At 68.1% G+C, this 18,126-nt stretch overlaps 1 protein-coding gene across 5 annotated transcripts; it reads right to left on the reverse strand.

Annotated features, from left to right (window-relative positions):
- Positions 1-2,194: 2,194 nt before the first annotated feature.
- On the reverse strand, positions 2,195-17,834 carry SLC4A1 (solute carrier family 4 member 1 (Diego blood group)). Of its 5 annotated transcripts, none has more exons than XM_086766832.1 (22): positions 17,727-17,834; positions 14,929-15,021; positions 14,723-14,819; positions 13,822-13,885; positions 13,590-13,690; positions 12,327-12,400; positions 11,941-12,121; positions 11,724-11,859; positions 11,383-11,524; positions 10,685-10,760; positions 9,336-9,520; positions 8,552-8,762; positions 8,258-8,461; positions 7,884-8,032; positions 6,858-7,052; positions 5,732-5,893; positions 5,384-5,473; positions 5,104-5,270; positions 4,746-4,999; positions 4,489-4,658; positions 4,088-4,261; positions 2,195-3,735 (listed from the first exon to the last, which is right to left on the reverse strand). In XM_086766832.1, exons 2-22 carry the CDS (start codon positions 14,944-14,946, stop codon positions 3,655-3,657), a joined length of 2,931 nt encoding a protein of 976 aa, XP_086622958.1. In that variant the 5' UTR covers positions 14,947-15,021; positions 17,727-17,834; the 3' UTR covers positions 2,195-3,654. The 5 variants fall into 5 exon arrangements, with proteins under 5 accessions (XP_086622958.1, XP_086622957.1, XP_086622961.1 ...); XM_086766831.1 differs by having other exon boundaries at positions 8,258-8,482; XM_086766835.1 differs by having other exon boundaries at positions 8,258-8,762; positions 17,727-17,796.
- Between the last annotated feature and the right edge of the window lie 292 nt (positions 17,835-18,126).

The raw sequence follows: 18,126 nt of genomic DNA on the forward strand, positions 1-18,126 counted from the left end.
CAGGGCTGCCCAGCTGCGGAGAAACGGCCAAAATCCGGGGAATTTCCCCCCCTTTTTATATGGAAAAGGAAAAAAATAATCCCCAAATCTCTTTCCTCCCCCTGGCCGATTTGGGGGTGCAGGGGTGGCGACGGGGGAAAGCCCGGCCATGCAAGTGGTTTATTTGGGCCTTATTCCCAAGGGAAGGATCGGCCGGCCGGCCGCTCCGCCACGTCCCACGGTCCTGCCTCCAGCCGGCACGGCCGCCGAGGCGTGCCAAGCTGCGCCAGCTGGCTGCGGCGCCGAGCGGTTAATCCCTCCAGTGAAAGCTTGAAAAAAAATTAAAATATATATATTTATTCTGCGTGGAAAAGGCCCTCAGCTGAGCTGCTTTTCCTGGTCTAAGTTAGGTGAAAGGTCACTGCTTTGCAGGAGGGAAAAATGGCCAAAAAAAAACCAAAAAACAAACCACCCACAACAAAATATTTGGAGACAGTCAAACCAAATGTGAAAATCGACATTTTTAACTGTTTGTTTTTTTTTTTTTTAACCAAAAAGCCGTGTTGGACGGGGTCTGCAAACACACTGCGGCCCTGGTGGCAGCGCAGAGCCCCCCCCCCCCTGCCCCGCGGTGCGTTTGAGTGGCGTTTGCCACCGAGGAGGGACACAGCCGCCCCGAAAACCGGCCACGCACCCTGCGGCAGGTGGGCTCCTGAAATGACCCGCTCTGTGCTCCCCCCTCCTCGTTAGCAGACTTCTTCTTTTTTTTTTTTTTTTCTCCCTTACAATTCACACCCTGCCGCAAATCGCCCCCCCAACCACCGGTGGCTGGGCTAAGCCAAGCTCAGACCGGAGCTTGACCTAAATCCCCCTCCCAAGCCGAGCTGGATCCCGTGGCAGCCACCTCGCTGGCATCTCCGGGGAAAAATAAAAAACTCTTCCCGCGTGGGAAGCGAGATGGACGGGATGCAGGCGGATGCTTCCCTCCATCAGCAGCGTGGCAGCACCGGCTTTCGGAGGCGGGGATCGCGGTGGCGGCGGCGCGCCGAGCCCTCCCGATGGCACGCGGCGTGGCGTGCCCGCCTGAGGCCGGCAGAAGGGCAGGGAGCCGCCGGATCTGCGGGCCTGGGGTTGAAAAAACACCGGCTGTGCCCCTCCGTTTCCAGAAAACAAGGGCTTCGAAAAAGCCGGTGACCGCTGTGGGATTTATCCCAGCCCCACGGAGAGGCTTTGGGGGTCACGGCCAGGAGCGGTGGCAGATGCAGACCCCCACGGCTGCCCCGCAGAAAGGCTCGGGGCAAACGGGCGCATCCCGTCCCGGTGTCGTCTGTGGGGGCGGCATCCCCGCCGATCGCTCTCCTTAACGAGATCACGGGTCGTCGGGGTCAATCGGGTGCCAGCGTGGTCCGGAGCAGGGGGCTGGGGTCCGCTCCGAGCCGCCTTACAGCGGCATCCCCGGGGAAGGCGGCTCAGCGCGTCCCCTCTCCGGAGCGGGGACAGCCGTGGCCGTGTGGCTGGCAGCACCCTGGGGTGCAGAGAGGGGCTGAGCATCCCGGGATGGCTGTGGGGAGCATCCCGGGATGCCAGGATGCAGCAAGGATCCTGGGATGGCTGCGGGACTCACCCTGGGATGACCACTGGGAGCATCCAGGGATGGCAGGATGCAGCAAGGATCCTGGGATGGCTGCGGGAATCACCCTGGGATGACCACTGGGAGCATCCAGGGATGGCAGGATGCAGCAAGGATCCTGGGATGGCTGCGGGAATCACCCCGGGATGACCATTTGGAGCATCCAGGATGGCTGTGGGGAAGATCCCAGCATGGCCACGGTGCACATCCCAAAATGCCTGCAGCGAGTATCCCGGGATGCCGTGATGCGGTATCCCGGGATGCCGCGGCCAGCATCTCAGTACAGCGGCACCGAGCGTCGCAGGACGGCCGCAGGGAGCATCCCGGGATGACCACGGGGACCATTCCGGAATGACTGCACTGAGCATCCCGAGATGGCTGCAGTGAGGATCCCGGGACGCTGGGATGCAGCGAGCATCCCAGGACGCTGCGGCAAACATCTCAGCGCTGCGGCACTGAGCACCTTGGGGTGGCGGGGGGGGACACCTCCGAAGGAAGCTGCTGCTTTTTTTTTGAGGAGGAGGGGCAATTAAACCAGGCGACCCCCCAGCGAATGCCCAACCGGAAAGAAAAACCCCGATTCCGTTCTGATTTTATTCATTTCTTTATTAAAGCCTGATACAGAGGTGGATGGGGAAGGGAAGAAAAAAAAACCCCAAAGCTGGCAACGTGGCGTATTTCGGACACAAAATTCATAAAACAAAACCAACCCAAACAGGAGGCAGCGCAGCCCCGGGCACGGCTGCCCCTCCCTCCGCCGCCCCCCACGCTGATTTTGGGCTTCCCCTCGCTCCCATTCACAAAAAAAAAAAAAAAAAAAGAGCAAATTTGATGGGTGCGCTGCGCCCCGGCCGGATCCCACCCTTGGGTCCGACCGGGGCAGCGTCGCTCCCGGCGGAAGCAGGGGGACGCCGGGCCGGTTTGGGAGCCGTGGCGGCGGAGCTGGGGCAGGACGTCGTCAGCAAGCAAGGGAAAAAATCGAGGGAAAACTACGTGGACTTAAGTGAAAACGCTAAAAATAAAAATAAACAACGATACTAACGCTAATTCACGAGTTAAACGCCGCCGCTGGCCTGGTCCGTAGAGTTTAGGCCCTGACCAGGACCCTTTAAAATAAGCTTTTCTAGAAAATTGCCGGCTTTTATATCGTTTCTCTCTAGTATGTACACACACACGCACACAACCAGCCTCTAGAAATAAATTACAAACTCCCCCCGCCGCCAGCGTCAAATATACAGGTCACTCCTGGCAGCTGCTTTTTTTTTTTTCCCCCCTCTCATTTTTTTTTTCTTTTTTTTTCAGGTGCTTTTGGGGATTTTTGTTTGGCTACCTGCGGAAGCATCAGCATCTTTTTTTTTTTTTTTTTTTTTTTGCGTGTTTTTAGCGCGATTATCTTCCTCGCAAATGTATAACCCCCCCCGCCCCCGCTGGATTATGTACATCTGGACCCTGGGAGATGCTGCGAGCGGCTGCCAGCGCTCGTTAGCACGGAAAGTTCGTCTGGGGAGAGGGGTTGGGCAAGGGGGGGGCTCCCGGGGGAGGCAGCGGGGCTGGGGGGGGGCTGGGGGGGACCCCTTTCCGCTGCATCTCCATCCACGTTGCCCCATCCCCGCCTTCCTCCTCCCTCCGCGCTCGGGAGTCTTCCTCTTCCCGTGCTCGGTCGCGGTCCCCAGGGGTGGCCTCGGGGACACGGGACGGTGACACGGGGCACGGGCCATCTCGCCCTGCCACGGGGTGGGGGACGGCCCGTGGGACCCCCCCCCCAGCCCGGGCAGCCTCTTCCCCAGCAGGTAGCAAAGCGCGGGTGAGATTGCAGCATCCAAAATATTAAAAAAAGGGGAAAAAAAAAAGGGAAAAAAATAAAAAAGGCTCCGTTCGCAGGGTGCGCGGGTGGGGACCGGGGTTCGAGGGCCGTGTCCCCAAGTCCCCCTCTGTCGCCCAGCGCCCTGGGATGGCAGCAGCGGAGTGACAAGCAGGTGGGTGCGGGGGTCCGGGGGGGGCGCGGGGATGTCCTGGGGGGGGGGGGGGCGGGCGGCAGCGAGCCCTTAGCTGGGCATCTGCACCTCGTTGTACACGTCCGTGCCCGCCGCCTCTTCGAAGGTCACCACGGCGTCATCGGTGTCCAGCTGGAGGAACGGGAGAGGGCGTGAGGGAACAGGGACGGGGATGGGGATGGGGACAGGGGCTGGGATTAGGATGGGGACAAAGATGGGGACGGGGATGGGGATGGGGACACAGATGGGGATGGGGACACAGATGGGGATGAGGAACAAGGACGGAGATGAGGAGGAGGATGGGGACACAGATGGGGACGGGGATGGGGATGGGGACGGGGATGGGGAACAAGGATGAAGATGAGGAGGAGGATGGGGACAGGAGGATGGAGATGGACACAGGGATGGAGACAGGGACGGAGATGGACACAGGGACGGGCAGAGGGACGGGGACAGCACGGTGGTGGCTCCCAGGGCTACGTACGCATTTGAGCTCAATGTCCTGGAAGATCTTGGGCAGCAGGAAGCGCCGCAGGGGCACGGTGAGGATGAGGAGGAAGGGCAGCGCCAGGGAGGCCTGGGTGGACTTCACCGCCCACAGCAGCACGAGGACGATGATCTGGGTGAAGGTGAAGAGGTGCATCCGCCAAGTCTTCACCTGCGGGACGAGGAGCCCAGGGTGGGGGTCAGGGTGGTGGGTCCAGCACCTCGCACCCTTCCCGGGGCGCTGGCTGCTGGTGGGGGGTGCAGGAAGCCCAGCGAAGGAGGGGGCTCTTTGGGGAGCCCCAAGCCGTTGCAGGCAGCACCGCGGGGTGCCGCAGCCCAGGACCACCCCCCCCCCCCCAGCCCACGGCCAGCCTGACGGGTGACACCGGGCTCGCTCACCCGGGTGACGTAGGGCTCTTTGGGGTGGTACTTGGGTGGCATCAGCAAGAGCAGGATGCGGTCGAAGAGCTGGATGCCGAAGAGGGAGGTGACCCCCATGTAGAGGAAGATGCCGAAGAGCACGGCCAGCGGGATGTACTTCAGGATGGGCTCCATGAGGATGGAGACGCCTGCGGTGGGGAAGGAGAGGTTGAGGGGGCAGCTGGGGACACCCAGCCCTCGCTGCCCGGGGTTGGGGGGGCACCTCCCCAGCTCACCGATGAGGACGGCCACCAAGAAGCCACTGAGACGCTGTTCCTTGACCTCTAAGATCTGGGACTTCTCGCCGGGACTGGAGGTCTTGCTCATGACGGTGAGGGCGTTGGCGTGGGTGATGGTGCGGACGGTGGTGGCGCTGAGCCACGGCATGCCGAAAAGGGCGGCCAGCCCCCCCATGGCCACGATCAGGAGCAGGTCCAGGTGGAAGCCGGAGCCCTTCACCAGCTTCCTCTCAGGCTTGCTGACGATGAGGCTGTCGGGGGACAGAGGGGGAAGAGTCGGTGGCGGGACGTCCCCTTCCAGCCCTGTCCTGCCAGGCGCCCACCCCGCAGCCCTCCCCTCCCTCCCTGTCCTCACGTGGTGATCTGCGTCTCGAGGAAGATGAGGATGAAGACCAGGAGGGCGGGCACCACGGCGGCGAACATCATCCACAGGGGGAAGCTGTTGTCCCTCCCCCTGGGGTTGATGAACCAGCCCCGGGCGGACGAGTTGGTGACCTCCAGCCCCCTGGGGACGTTCAGTTTCTGGATGGGAGCAGAGATGGGGGAGTGAGGGGACAGGGACGGGGCACAGGGACGAGCACCCAGCTCCACGCGTCCCCCCGCCGCCAAGCCCTCCCCTCCCGCTGCTCCCGGACCTGCGTGTACGTGTCCTTGATGAAGAAGTCGACCAGCGCCATGATGAAGATGGAAATGGGCACCCCGAAGTCCCCGATCAAGCGCCGGGCCTGTGGGGACACCGTGATGACGTTAAACCCGCCTGCGTCCCCACCCCGGCTGAGGGGGTCCCCCCACCCTGTCCCCGCCGGCAGTGAGCTCCAGCGAAGACCTCTGCAGGAACGTGCAATGAGTTTGCACGGCCTCAGCCAGCCCCTTTCGCGAAACTGCGCTTGCCGAGCCCCCGTTTTGCCCCCGGCGCTGCCCCCTCCGAGGGACCAGCGGTGGCGGTGGGGTGTCACCGTGCCCGCCCCCCACCCCGTCCTCACCCTGCCGGGCAGGAAAACGCTGTTCTTGAACATGCGGAGGAAGAAGGCGAGGAAGAAGGTGCCGGCCATGAGGACGAGGGACAGCAGCGCCGTGTTGGGCTGCGGCGCCTCGTTCAGCTGCTGCGTGCTGTACAGCCGCTGCAGTGGGTGATGCTTGAAGATCTGCGGAGGGAAGGGGAGGGGGTCAGCGACGATGGGAGATGGGTGGGGATGGGGGGACCCCCACCCCCCCGCACCCCTCCTGCCACCCCAGGAGCCCTGCGGCACCGTCCCGCTGGGTGTGTGGGCGCAGGGTGACCGGCGAGGCTGGGACCTCAGCACACGGGGAGCGGGGGTTCTTTTTAGGCTCGGTTTTGTCCACGCTCCCTTGGAAATGGGGCCGGAGCAGGGGCTGGACGGGACAGCGGGGACGAGCGTGGCCCTGCTGCGGACCAAGCTGCTGGGGACACCCGTGTCCCCCCCGAGCCCTCCCCTCCCGCTGCTCCCGGACGTGCGTGTGCGCGTCTTTGGTGAAGAAGTCGACCAGCGCCGTGATGAAGACGGGAAAGGGCGCCCCAAAGTCCCCGAATGGCCCCCCCAAAGTCCCCGAATGGCCCCCCCCAAAGTCCCCGAATGGGACCCTAAAGTCCCCACCCCGCCCAGCCGGGGTGCCCGGGGCGGTGCTGAGCTCGCAGAGGGGCGCACGGGGGGCACCTCGGCGTGAGGGGGATGGGGGGTGTGATGGGGTGTGCGTCACGCCTGCCACCTCTCCAGCGCCGCAGATGTCCCTGCGGCAGCCAGCGTGCGGGGTGACACCGTCCCCTCACTACCAGCCGCCCGGGAAGGGTCTGAGCCAGGGGATGGGGGAAGAAATTGGGGCTCTCCGGGCAGCTCCTGGGCTGCAGCCCAGGTGGGACACGTACCCGGGCTTCACCTCCCTACCCCCAAATCCCCCCGCAGAGAGAAGCACGAGTGGGAAAAAAACCCAACTGGGAAAGGGGAGAAAACGCTGGGAGACGGGCTCCATCCCTCGCCTGCATCCCTCGCCCGGCTCCCACCGTTTCTATGGAAACCCAGGTGATGACCACAACCTGCAGCTCCCCCCCCACCCAGCGTTTCCCCTCCGCGGGACCCCTGCGCCCCTCACCGTGACGAGCTTGGCGAAGGTCTCGTAGATGAAGATGAGGGAGATGAGGAAGGAGAAGATCTCCTGGGTGTAGCGGGACAGGTAGCGCACGAGGAAGCTGCCCTCGCAGGCCACCACCACCACCACCAGCACGATCAGCCAGAAGCCGATCCAGACCCGGCCCACGATGTAGTCCAGGCCATAGTCTTTGCAGAACTGGGGACCAAGAGGGCACAGCCCCGTCAGACCCCACCCCGGAGCCCGCAGCCTGGACCCCCCCAGGGTCCCACGGCGGCCCTGCGCCTCCCACCCGGGGACCGGGGACGCCGGGATGGGGACAGCAGTAGCCCAGTATGGCAGGGTCCCTGTGGGTGCCCGGCAGCACCACCCGTGTGACAGCCCACCAGTGCCATGCCACACGTGGCGTCACCCCTGTGCCATCACTCAGATGGCTCTACCTGCATGATGTCACCCACGTCCCACCACCCATGTCCCGTCAGCCACACAGCGTCACCCATGTCCCACCACCCGTGTCCCGTCACTCATGCAGCATCACCCACGTCCCACCACCCGTGTCCCGTCACCCACGTCCCGCCACCCATGTCCCGTCACCCACACAGCGTCACCCACGTCCCACCACCTGTGTCCCGTCACCCATGTCCCACCACCCGTGTCACGTCACCCACGCAGCGTCACCCGCGTCCCACCACCCGTGTCCCGTCACCCACGTCCCGCCACCCATGTCCCGTCACCCACGCAGCGTCACCCACGTCCCACCACCTGTGTCCCGTCACCCACGCAGCGTCACCCGCGTCCCACCACCCGTGTCCCGTCACCCACGTCCCGCCACCCATGTCCCGTCACCCACGCAGCGTCACCCACGTCCCACCACCCGTGTCCCGTCACTCACGCAGCACCCCACAAGCGCCATCACCCACAAGAGATCCCCCGTGCCTCTGCCGAGGCTGGTGGGGACACCGCCAGCCCCGCCACGGGGACCACCGGCGGTGGGTGGGGGGGCACCCAGGGGTGCGGGGTGGCACCCACCGCATAGAAGGCTTCCTCGAAGACGAGGAGGGGCCCCGAGAAGCCGACGACGAGCAGGGGCTGGGCGCTGAGGATGCTGAAGAGGATGCACTGCACGGAGGTGGAGACGAGCAGCTCCGACACCCCCATCATCCCCTTGGTCTTCTCACCTGGCGGGGGGGACACAGCCGGTGGGTGCCGGAGGGGGGGGGACAGTGCTACGCCCCCCATCCCAAACTCCTCCGCACCGGGATGAGGAGGTGCAATACACCCCCAGCAGCATCCCCGGGGAACGGTGCGGGAGCCAGTGGCACCCCACCCCCGTGCCCAGCTCGGGGGGTGTCCCTGTCCCCCCCCCGGCATGCCCCCAGCCTACCCCCCCCCCCCAAAATTACCCAGCAAGCCTCCAAAGGTGATAGCAGGTGACAGCGCCGCGAAGTAGATGAAGATGACGGCGGCCAGGCACTGGGGGCTGAAGGCGTCCTTGATGTCGCTGAGGTATTTGGGGTATCGGCGGCGGATGTCCCGCACCAGCCCCCCGAAAGGTCGCCCCGTCCTGCGCAGGGGGTCGTCGTCCTCCGCTGCTGGCTCCTTCAGCTCTGGGGACACAAGCAGGTGGCCTTGGGGGGACATCGCCTGCAAGAGGGGGGGGGGTCCCAAGGAAGGCGCAGGGGTGGTCCCCACCCTACCCAGCTCTTTTAGGAAGTCTTTGCTCGGCGCCTTCTTGGAGGGCTGGTAGCGGCGGCGGAGCAGCTCCCGCTGCAGCGGCACCAGGCTGCGGAGCTGCTGCTCGCTGGGCACCTCGGTGGGCGACAGGACGATGCTGGCCTCCAGGAAGTCCCCGACCCCGCGCAGCAGGTCCTGGCGGCTCTCGGCCAGGTAGGCGTCCCGCCGAAAGACCTGCGGGGCGGCCCGAGGACAGCCCGTTCGGTCGCGTCCGGCACCCTTGGGTGCTGCCGGGCGCCCACCCGGCTCCTGAGCATCCCCGCAGGGATGGGGCGTCGTGGGGACACGGGGACAGGGCGGGCGTGGGGACACAGGGGTTTGGGGACAGGGAGCATGAGGACACGGGGATAAGGGGGAAGATGGGGGACTTAGGGCCACAGGAGCGTGGGGACGTGGGGACATGGTGGCTTGGGCACATGGGGACAAGGGGACAAGGGGACATCTGGCCTTAGAGGTGTGGGGACACGGGAGAATGGGGCCACAGGGACGCAGAAGCACGGGACAGGGATGTGTACGGACATGGGGACAGGGGTACGTGTGGCGATGGGGACAGGGGTGCACGGGGACACAGAGACCCAGAGGGACGAGGACACCAGTGCGTGGGGACAGGAGCACAGAGAGGGACGTGGCACAGCCTTGTTAGAGGGTGCAGCCCCAGGGCTGGGGACTTCGGGGTGCTCGGGGGGGCTGTCACCCCGGACGGCAGTGCCGGGGGCTGTGGCAGCGCCGGTGGCGGGCGAGCCGTACCGTCTCGGACATCATGGTGGCGATGGCACGGCCGATCTCGTGGTAGCTGACGTGGGGGCGGTCGGGGCCCAGGACCACGAAGAGGAAGCGCACGGGCAGGGGCACTTGGAGGACGGCGTCCAGCGTCACCGCGGCCTTCAGGCGGACGAAGGCCAGCGTCGGCTGCTCCAGGAAGGCTGCGCAGCCTGGGGGGAGGACGGGATGGGACGGGGGTCACGGGGGACCGGGCACGGGACACGGGGCACGGGGACGTGGGCATGTGGGGATGTGGGGACACAGGAGGATGGGGACGTGGAGAATGGAGACAAGGGGACACGGGAGGATGGGGACATGGGGACATGGAGACAGGGGGACACAGGAGGATGGGGACATGGGGACATGGAGACAGGGGGACACAGGAGGATGGGGACGTGGGGAATGGAGACAAGGGGACACGGGAGGATGGGGACATGGGGACATGGAGATAAGGGGACACAGGAGGATGGGGACATGGGGACATGGAGACAAGGGGACACGGGAGGATGGGGACATGGGGACATGGAGATAAGGGGACACAGGAGGATGGGGACGTGGGGAATGGAGACAAGGGGACACGGGAGGATGGGAACATGGGGACATGGAGACAGGGGGACACAGGAGGATGGGGACATGGGGACATGGAGACAGGGGGACACAGGAGGATGGGGACGTGGGGAATGGAGACAAGGGGACACAGGAGGATGGGGACATGGGGACATGGAGACAGGGGGACACAGGAGGATGGGGACATGGGGACATGGAGACAGGGGGACACAGGAGCGCAGGGCAGAGTTATTTGGAGACAAGATGACACAGAGGTGTGGGGACATGGGGGGACAAAGGGAATGGGACAGGGGCACACAAAGACGTGAGGACACTGAGGCACAGGGACACGGATGCACAGGGACACAGGGACACGGGGGTAGGTGGGCACGGGAGCACAGGGACATCAGGGCACGGGGACATGGACGTGCAAAGGTCAGAGAGACAGGAGGACACAGGGGCACAGGGGAGCGGAGAAATGGGACCTGAGGACAAGGGACGTGGGGACACGGGGCCAAGGGAGCAGCACTGGGCGGCAGCAGGCGGCGGCGAGGGCTGAGGACGGGGAGAGTCAAAAAAGGCGCAAGAAAAGCAGCGGGTGAGCGAGCAGGCAGCACCGAAGCTCCCGCTGCGCGCCCCGGCCCCGCACCCAGCGCCCCGCATCCAGCACCCAGCACCCCGGCCCCACACCCAGCGCCCCGCACCCAGCACCCCGCACCCAGCACCCCGCACCCAGCACCCCGGCCCCACACCCAGTGCCCTGCACCCAGCGCCCCGCGCCCGCTCACCCACGAGGACCAGCGTGGCCTCGGCATCCTCGGGGATCTTCTCGGGGAGCTGGGGTGTAGCGGCCCCGCCGGGGCTCTGCGGCAGCGGAGGAATGGCAGGAATCAGCTGGCTGCCCTTGGTGGCCGTCCCCTCGTGTCCCCCCACATCCCCCTGTGTCCCCCCACGTCCCCCTCCATCCCCTTGCATCCCACTCCATCCCCTGCAAGCCCAGCTCCCTCCCTCCACCTCCGCACCATCCCATGGCAACACCTCCCCTGCTCGCACGTGTGCACACATATGTGCATGCGTGTGCGCCCATGTGCATGCGTGTGCCCACACAAGTGTGCATGTGTATGTGTGCCAGCGCACGTGTGCACGAGGGCGAGAGAAAGCGGTGTGCGTGGTGTGTTTGTGGCCGTGCACTCGTGCGTGCCCGCGTGTGTGTGCGCGGATAGGCGCGTGAGCGTGCACGAGTGTGTGTCAGCGGGCACGTGCACCCCCCCGGGGATGTACAGCACGGGGGTCCGCGCGAGACCCTGCCCACCACCCGGCGTGCAACCATCCGCGGTGTGCACCCGTGTGTGCAAACGTGCGCGCACACGTCCGTGTGCATGTGTGCACCAGGGTGCGCGTGTGAGTCTCCCGCAGCACCCCCCCCCCCCCCCACCCTGGCTGCACCCAGCATCCCCGACCCCTGCGCCCCCCCGTCCCCGCTCGCCTGCTGCGCCCCCGCCAGCCTGCGCAGCTCCAGGGGCTGCTGCTCCCGCAGCAGCGGCTGCTCCGTCTCTGCCCGGCCGCTGCCCGAGCGCTGCAGCTGCGCCGGCAGCAACGTCCCAACCGGCTCGGCCTCGCTGGGGTGCCTAGAGCAGCGAGGGGGGTGGCGTCAGACGGGCCAGCACCCCTGACCCCCACCCAAAACCCCATAAGACAGCCCCAGGGCGCGTGGGGACCCCCAAACTGGAAGGCAAAGCCCGATGGCGGAGCCGGCTTTTCCACCCCGTGCCGGGCTCCAGCCCCCACTTTGGGGTCCCCGCGTGGGGCCGTCAGCCCCGGCCGTACTTGTGCTGCAGCAGCAGCATCCTCAGGATGTCCTCCTGGTCCTGCGGCTTGATCTGCCCCTGGTAGATCATCTCGTCGACGAGGACGTGGGCGATGGCGGCCAGCGAGGTGGCCTCCACGTCGAGGAGCACGGTGCCTGCGGGGTGACGGCACCGTCACCACCGGCCGGCCGGCGCGGGGTCCCCGCCGCCATCCCGGCCGCAGCCGGTGTCCCCACCTTTGGCCAAAGCCTGGTGGATCTCCAGGAGGCTGCGGTAGGTCAGGACGGAGAGATGGGGCTGGCCCCACTGCCCGGCTTCCTTGAAGTCCTCCTCCAGCTTGAGCCAGTGGCCGGCCTCCACCCAGCACAGCTCCTTCGTTCTGTCCATGACCACCAGCTCGTGCAGCTCCACGTACCCCTGCAGCCGGAGCCCGGGGGGGGTGAGGGTCCCCCCAGCCACACCAGGGACCCCCGGGAGCCCCAGAGCTGCGACCGCCTGTGCCAGCATCCTCCCCCCCGCGTGCTCCGGTGGCCCCAGGGGCTGCCGTGGGGTTGGTCCTGGGGAGGCCACAGCGTGGCCAGCCCTGGGGGGAGGGAATGGGGGTCCCTGGGGCAGCACCCACCTCATGGGTTTCCCGCTGGGACACGAGCTTCCTGCTCCCTGCCGCCTCCAGGTCCACATCGGTATCCGACGGAGCTGCGAACGGAGCCACCGCCACGTTAGCTGCTCCCTGCCCCCTCCCGGGGTCCGTTGGGGGTGTCTCCCCCCATCCCCCTGCTCCAGAACCCCCTGGGGTTGCCCAAATGTGTTCCCTCCTCCAGTCCCAGCTGGGACGCGCTGGATGTGTCCCCCACCCATCACCCCATCCCAGACTCTCCAGGGGTTCGCCGGACGCGTCCCCACCTCTGTACCCCCCCACCCTCGAGCCCAGCCAGGGTTTGCCGGACACGTCCCCCCCATCACCCCCCACCCCGGTGATGTCCCTTGCACCCCCGCAGCCCGGCTCCCGGGGCAGGGTGACAGCCCGGGGACACCAGCGGGGCCGGGGTGAGGCCACCACCCTGCTCCCAGCACAACCCTGACCCCAGCATCGAGCACAGCCCCTTGGACCGGGACCGGGACGGGGACGGGGACAGCACGTCCCGGCTAGCCAGACCCCGGGAGCTCGAGGCGTCCCTGTCCCCATCCCCTGCTACCTGCGGCCCCCCCTGCGCCCCCCACAGCCCCACGGGCTCCGGCGCTATAAAGCGGGGGCCGAGCCCCACGCCCCGCAGCCGCCCTGTGTGCACCGTAAATCCCGCAGCGCTTTGCTTTTGCTGACAGTAAACACCGGCGCGCCTCCCGCCCGCCTGCGGCCGCCCCGCTGCCCGGGACGGGCTCACCTCGTCCCCCCTCCGCCCTCGCCGGGGACCACCGCGGTCCCCTCGCTGCCACCCGGCCGGGTCGCCGGGCAGGGCGATGCCGCCAGAGCCGTACCCCGCTCTGCCGGCTGAAGGATCGCTGCGCCCGCGCGAGAGCGGGGACGGGGCGCGCCCCCCACGCCCGGTGCCCCCGACGGCGTCAGCCGTGGCACGTGGGCACGAGCCTGGCCTCGTCCCGGCCCGCTGCCGCCGCCGCCAAGCCGCCCGGCACCAGCCGGCGTTGGGCCCCGAGTGGTTCTTGTCCTCACCCCAAACAAAGATTTTATTTGTCCTCAATCAGCGGGCGATTACGGGCAAGCGGCAGTGGTCACCTCGCAGCGTGCCCTGACGCCCGGGTGACGGTCACCCCGCAGAGGGCGGGGCTGGGGATGGCAAAGCTGGGGTGGACGGCTCAACAGAGGGCTCGGGGGGGGGACACACACCGAGGTTGGGCTTCGTCCCCCTGTGCCCCCGCGATCACTCACGCTGCCCTCCGCCGCGGCGGCCGGCCTGTCCCTGGGGGGCCCCGGCCGCGCGCATCATCCCGTCCACGTCATAGCATCCCCGGCGGCTGGGCAAAAACCGGCTGCAAAACACACAGCGCCGGGACGGGGGGGTCAGCGCCGGGCACCCGCGGGTGCCGGCAGCCTCCCCTGGCCCACGCCAGCCGGGCAGGTGGGGCGGCCTCCAGCCCTCTCCCTGATTTGGGGGACTCACCGCAGGGGCTTCAGCTCCTCGGCTCTGGCCCTCCACGCGTGCAAGGGGGACCCGGTGCCGGCGCCTGCGCGGAACAGGCGGCAGCGTTACCCCCCGAACTGCGTCACCCCCAACGGGGACCCGAGGGTCCGGATGCTGGGAGCGGCACGGCCCAAGCACCCCCTTGTTGGGGGGGCTCCGAATCGAGCGAGCTTTGGCCGAGGGGATGCTCCAGGGTGCACAGCCTCCCCCCAAACTCCCCTCACCTCCCCCCCCTCGGCCGTGGCCCCAAGGACCCTGGGTGTCCCGCAGCTCGGCCCCGTCCCGTCTGGGCAACGCGACCCCGAGGGCTGCGTGTCCCTGCCTGACCGCCCTGGGCCGCGAGCGCGCCCCCGTGCCCGTGCAACGCTGGTGCCCGTGCAACGCCGGCACCCATGCAACGCCGGCACCCGTGCAATCCGGTACCCGTGCAATCCGGTACCCAAGCAACGCTGGTGCACTCGTGCAGCGCTGGTGCCCATGCAACAGATCTGCGCCGTGCTGGTGCCCGTGCAACGCTGGTGCCCGTGCAACGCCAGCACCCGTGCAACGCCGTTACCCATGCAACGCTGGTGCCCGTGCAACGCGCCTGCGCCATGCGCCCATGCATAGCCGGCACCCACAAAACTCTAGCGTCCATGCAACATGCACCCCCGAACCGCTGCTGCCCCCACAACGCTGGCAGCCGCCCGATGCCAGTTTCCGTGTCCATGCAGCACCATCGCTCGTGCGATGCCGTCACCCGTGCAGTGCCGTCACCCGTGCAGTGCCATCGCCCGCGCAACGCCATCGCCCGCGCAACGCTGCCAGCTCTGCGGCGCTGGTGCCCGTGCCACGCGACGCCTGTGCCCGGTGTCCCCCGGCACCCGAGGGAGCCACTCACTGCTCATCTCCCCCAGCGACAGCTGGAAGCTCTTTATGCCGGGGTCCTCGTAGCCCTCGGGGTCCAGGCTCCTCCTCATCCTCTCCTCGTAGGCCTCCTGCGGGACAGAGAGAAGGGGGCTCAGCGGGGACCAGCACCCCCAGCGCCTCGCCGGGGCTGGCGGGAGCCGGCTGGGGCGCAGCGGCAGAGGGGCCGGGTCTCCCTACCTGGCCGGGCCCCTCCATGGCTCCGGGCTCGGCCCCTGCCACCGGCCTCGCTGCGTCCCAGCGATCAGCCCGGCCGAACCATAACCCAGCGCTCTGCGGCGGCAGGGCGTGGGGGGCAAAGGGAGAGAAAATACGTTAGGAGAGGCCGAGGCAGCGCTCGGTGCCCCCCCGGGACGTGGGGTTTGTCCCCCGAGACGGGGCTGGGGCCGGACGCCCGGGCTGTTCCTGCAGCCCCCACCCGCGTAACCCGCTCCCCGTGGACTGGGAGGTCCCGGGGCCGGGGGTCCCCAGGGAAGCAGTGCCCTGCTGTGCCCCCAGCCAGGATGGGAACCGACGTCAGGCGACGGCAGAGCCTCGGCAGCTTCCCACGAGGGACGCGGCGTCCCGCCCCGACCCACCCGTGCCCACGCACGCCGGCTGCTCCTGCACCCGGGGGTCAGGTCCCGTACGGACCCACAACCAGGGGTCACATCCCATACGGACCCACGCACACGGGTGGGGTGCCCTATAGACCCACACACTGCAGCGCCCAGGACCCCCCCCCCTCGAGCCCCCGCAGCCCCCCTGGCAGAGCACTGGGGTGAGAAAGGGGAAACTGGGGCGCAGCGGGGCTCGCGGGGACGTCCCAAAGCGGGATGACACGAGCACCGTGCAGCACCCCAGAGTGTGCAGCCGGGGGGGGGACACACACACCCTGCTGCACCCCCCTCGCCCCGTGCGGCACCCAAAGCCTCTGCAGCCCCCTGGGCGGTGGGTGGGTGCCTAGAGGGGAAAAGGAGCAGCCTGTGCCTGCACCCCCCGCTCCCGCACCCCCCTCTGCCCTCAAACCCCCGTGCCCCCCCCCCCGCAGCTGCCCCGGGGCTGTGCCGGGGGACAACCGCCAGGGGGCGTCCTTCCCCCGTACACCGCCCCCCTGCCCCCCCCCGTCCCGGGGCAGCCCCGGGGGGACCCAGGCGCCAGGGCCCCCCCATCCCTCATAACCGCCCACCCCCCCAAAACCCCTCACCTGCCCCCCAGCCCAGAGCCTCTGCTGGGGGGGGGGGGTCCTGCCCCAGGACCCTCAGCCCCTCCTGCCCCAGCGCCCTCGTGGGGACCCCCCCAGGTTGGAAGGAGGGGGACCCCAGCAGCCCCCCGCCACCCCGGCCCACGGAGGCTGCGTGGGGCGGGGGACAGGTTCAAGGTCAGGGTGTGTGGGGGGTGGTTTGGGGAGGGACTAAGCCCCCCCCCTCACCCCCCCAGATCTCACCGGGGTGATGCAGGAGCTCGCTCCGAGCCGGGGGCCGCGGAAGCCGGGTTGGGGTCACGGAGACCCCGCCGGGGCCACGGGACCCCCGACGGGGCGCGGCAGCTGCGACGGGGCCACGGGAACCAGGGCCGGCTCCGGACCCGGCCTCCTCCTTCCTGCCCCGCCTGCCCCCGCGGTGCCAGCGGCCCGCGGCCCCCCGGGCCGGCCTGTCTGCCCCGGGCCCCCCCGGCCCCCCCCGGCCCCCCGGCGGCTCTTGCATCAGCCCGGTGCACCGGGCTGCTCCCCGCTGATAACGCCCAGCCGGTGTCGGCCCCCGCCCCGCTCCCCCCACTGCCCCCTGCGCTGCCCTGGCACCCAGGCAGCGCCCCGAGGCCGGGGTGAGGGGCTGGGGGTGCTGCGGGGCGCGGGGCACCCTGCGTGCAGGTCACCCGGCCCTGCCGAATCCATCCCCGTGCCACCCTGCGTCGTGTGGAGCCCATACATCCAGCGCCGCGTGTGCAGTGTAGAGCCCGCGTCTCCTCCAGCACAGCGCAGAGCCCGCAGCTCCGGCGCCGTGTGCGTAGTATGGAGTCCATACGTCCCGCACCGTGCAGCCCATGTACGCAGCGCAGAGCCCGCAGCTCCGGTGCCGTGTGCGTAGTATGGAGTCCATACGTCCCGCACCGTGCAGCCCATGTACGCAGCGCAGAGCCCGCAGCTCCGGTGCCGTGTGCGTAGTATGGAGTCCATACGTCCCGCACCATGCAGCCCATGTACGCAGCGCAGAGCCCGCAGCTCCGGTGCCGTGTCCGTAGTATGGAGTCCATACGTCCCGCACCGTGCAGCCCATGTACGCAGCGCAGAGCCCGCAGCTCCGGTGCCGTGTGCGTAGTATGGAGTCCATACGTCCCGCACCGTACAGCCCATGTACGCAGCGCAGAGCCTGCACCTCCCGCATCATGCGGCTAGCACGGCCCAGGACCGGGCTCATGCCTCCTGCGTCGTATACCCAGCATGGCTCGGTATGGAGCCCATACCTCCTAAAGTGGACATCGTGCGCGCACAGCGTGGAGCCCGTACCTCCCACAGCACCCATGCAGCATGGCTTGGTGTGGGACCTCCCTCCCACGGCAGGTACTCGGTACGGAGCCCATACGTCCCGCGCCATTCGCACAGCGTGGCCGGGGTCCCTCCCGCAGCGGGTACCATCGTGGCTCGGTACGGAGCCCGTACGTCCCGCGCCATTCGCACGGCGTGGCCGGGGTCCCTCCCGCAGCGGGTACCATCGTGGCTCGGTACGGAGCCCGTACGTCCCGCGCCATTTGCACGGCGTGGCCAGGGTCCCTCCCGCAGCGGGTACCATCGTGGCTCGGTACGGAGCCCGTACGCCCCTGGCCCGCAGCGTCTCCCGCCCCAGCACGCCCCGCCGACAGCCCCGCAGACCCCACCCCACGCCGGGGACACCCCAGAGGTGCTCCCCCACCCCTCCATCCCCCCCGCCCACCTCACCTCCCCGCTCCCAGCACCCAGGGCCGCCCCGCGCTGCCGCCACCCCCCGGGACCCCGCACCTACCCCCGGGGTGCCTCCGCGACGCCCCTGCCCTCGCCGCCGACCCCTGCCCGGGCTCTGCCTGCCGCTGCCCGCGGGGAAAGAGCCGCACGGTGCGGGGAGCGCGCCCAAATGCCCTGAGTCACGCTCACCTCCTAATCTCCCCCCTCCTCGGGTTCACTCGGCCCCCCCCGGGCCCCCCCTTCCCGTAAACAAGGTTATCGGGGCGCAACATCTTGCGGCGTCGAGGCTGCGCCCCGCCCGCGCCCCGTAGCCCTGCCAGCCCCTCGCCCTGCCCGGGCTCGGCCGGCCGCGCTCCCGGTGCCCCCCGCTATCTTGTTCTGGAGGCTCCGGGTTTCCCTGCGGGGAATCCCCGGGATCCCTCCGGCTGTCCCCCTCCTTCTCGGGAGGTTGGGGTTTTCTC

This window comes from Chlamydotis macqueenii, chromosome 25 (assembly GCF_036417535.1).
Source record: "Chlamydotis macqueenii isolate bChlMac1 chromosome 25, bChlMac1.mat, whole genome shotgun sequence".
In the NCBI taxonomy this organism is placed as follows: Eukaryota; Metazoa; Chordata; class Aves; order Otidiformes; family Otididae; genus Chlamydotis; species Chlamydotis macqueenii.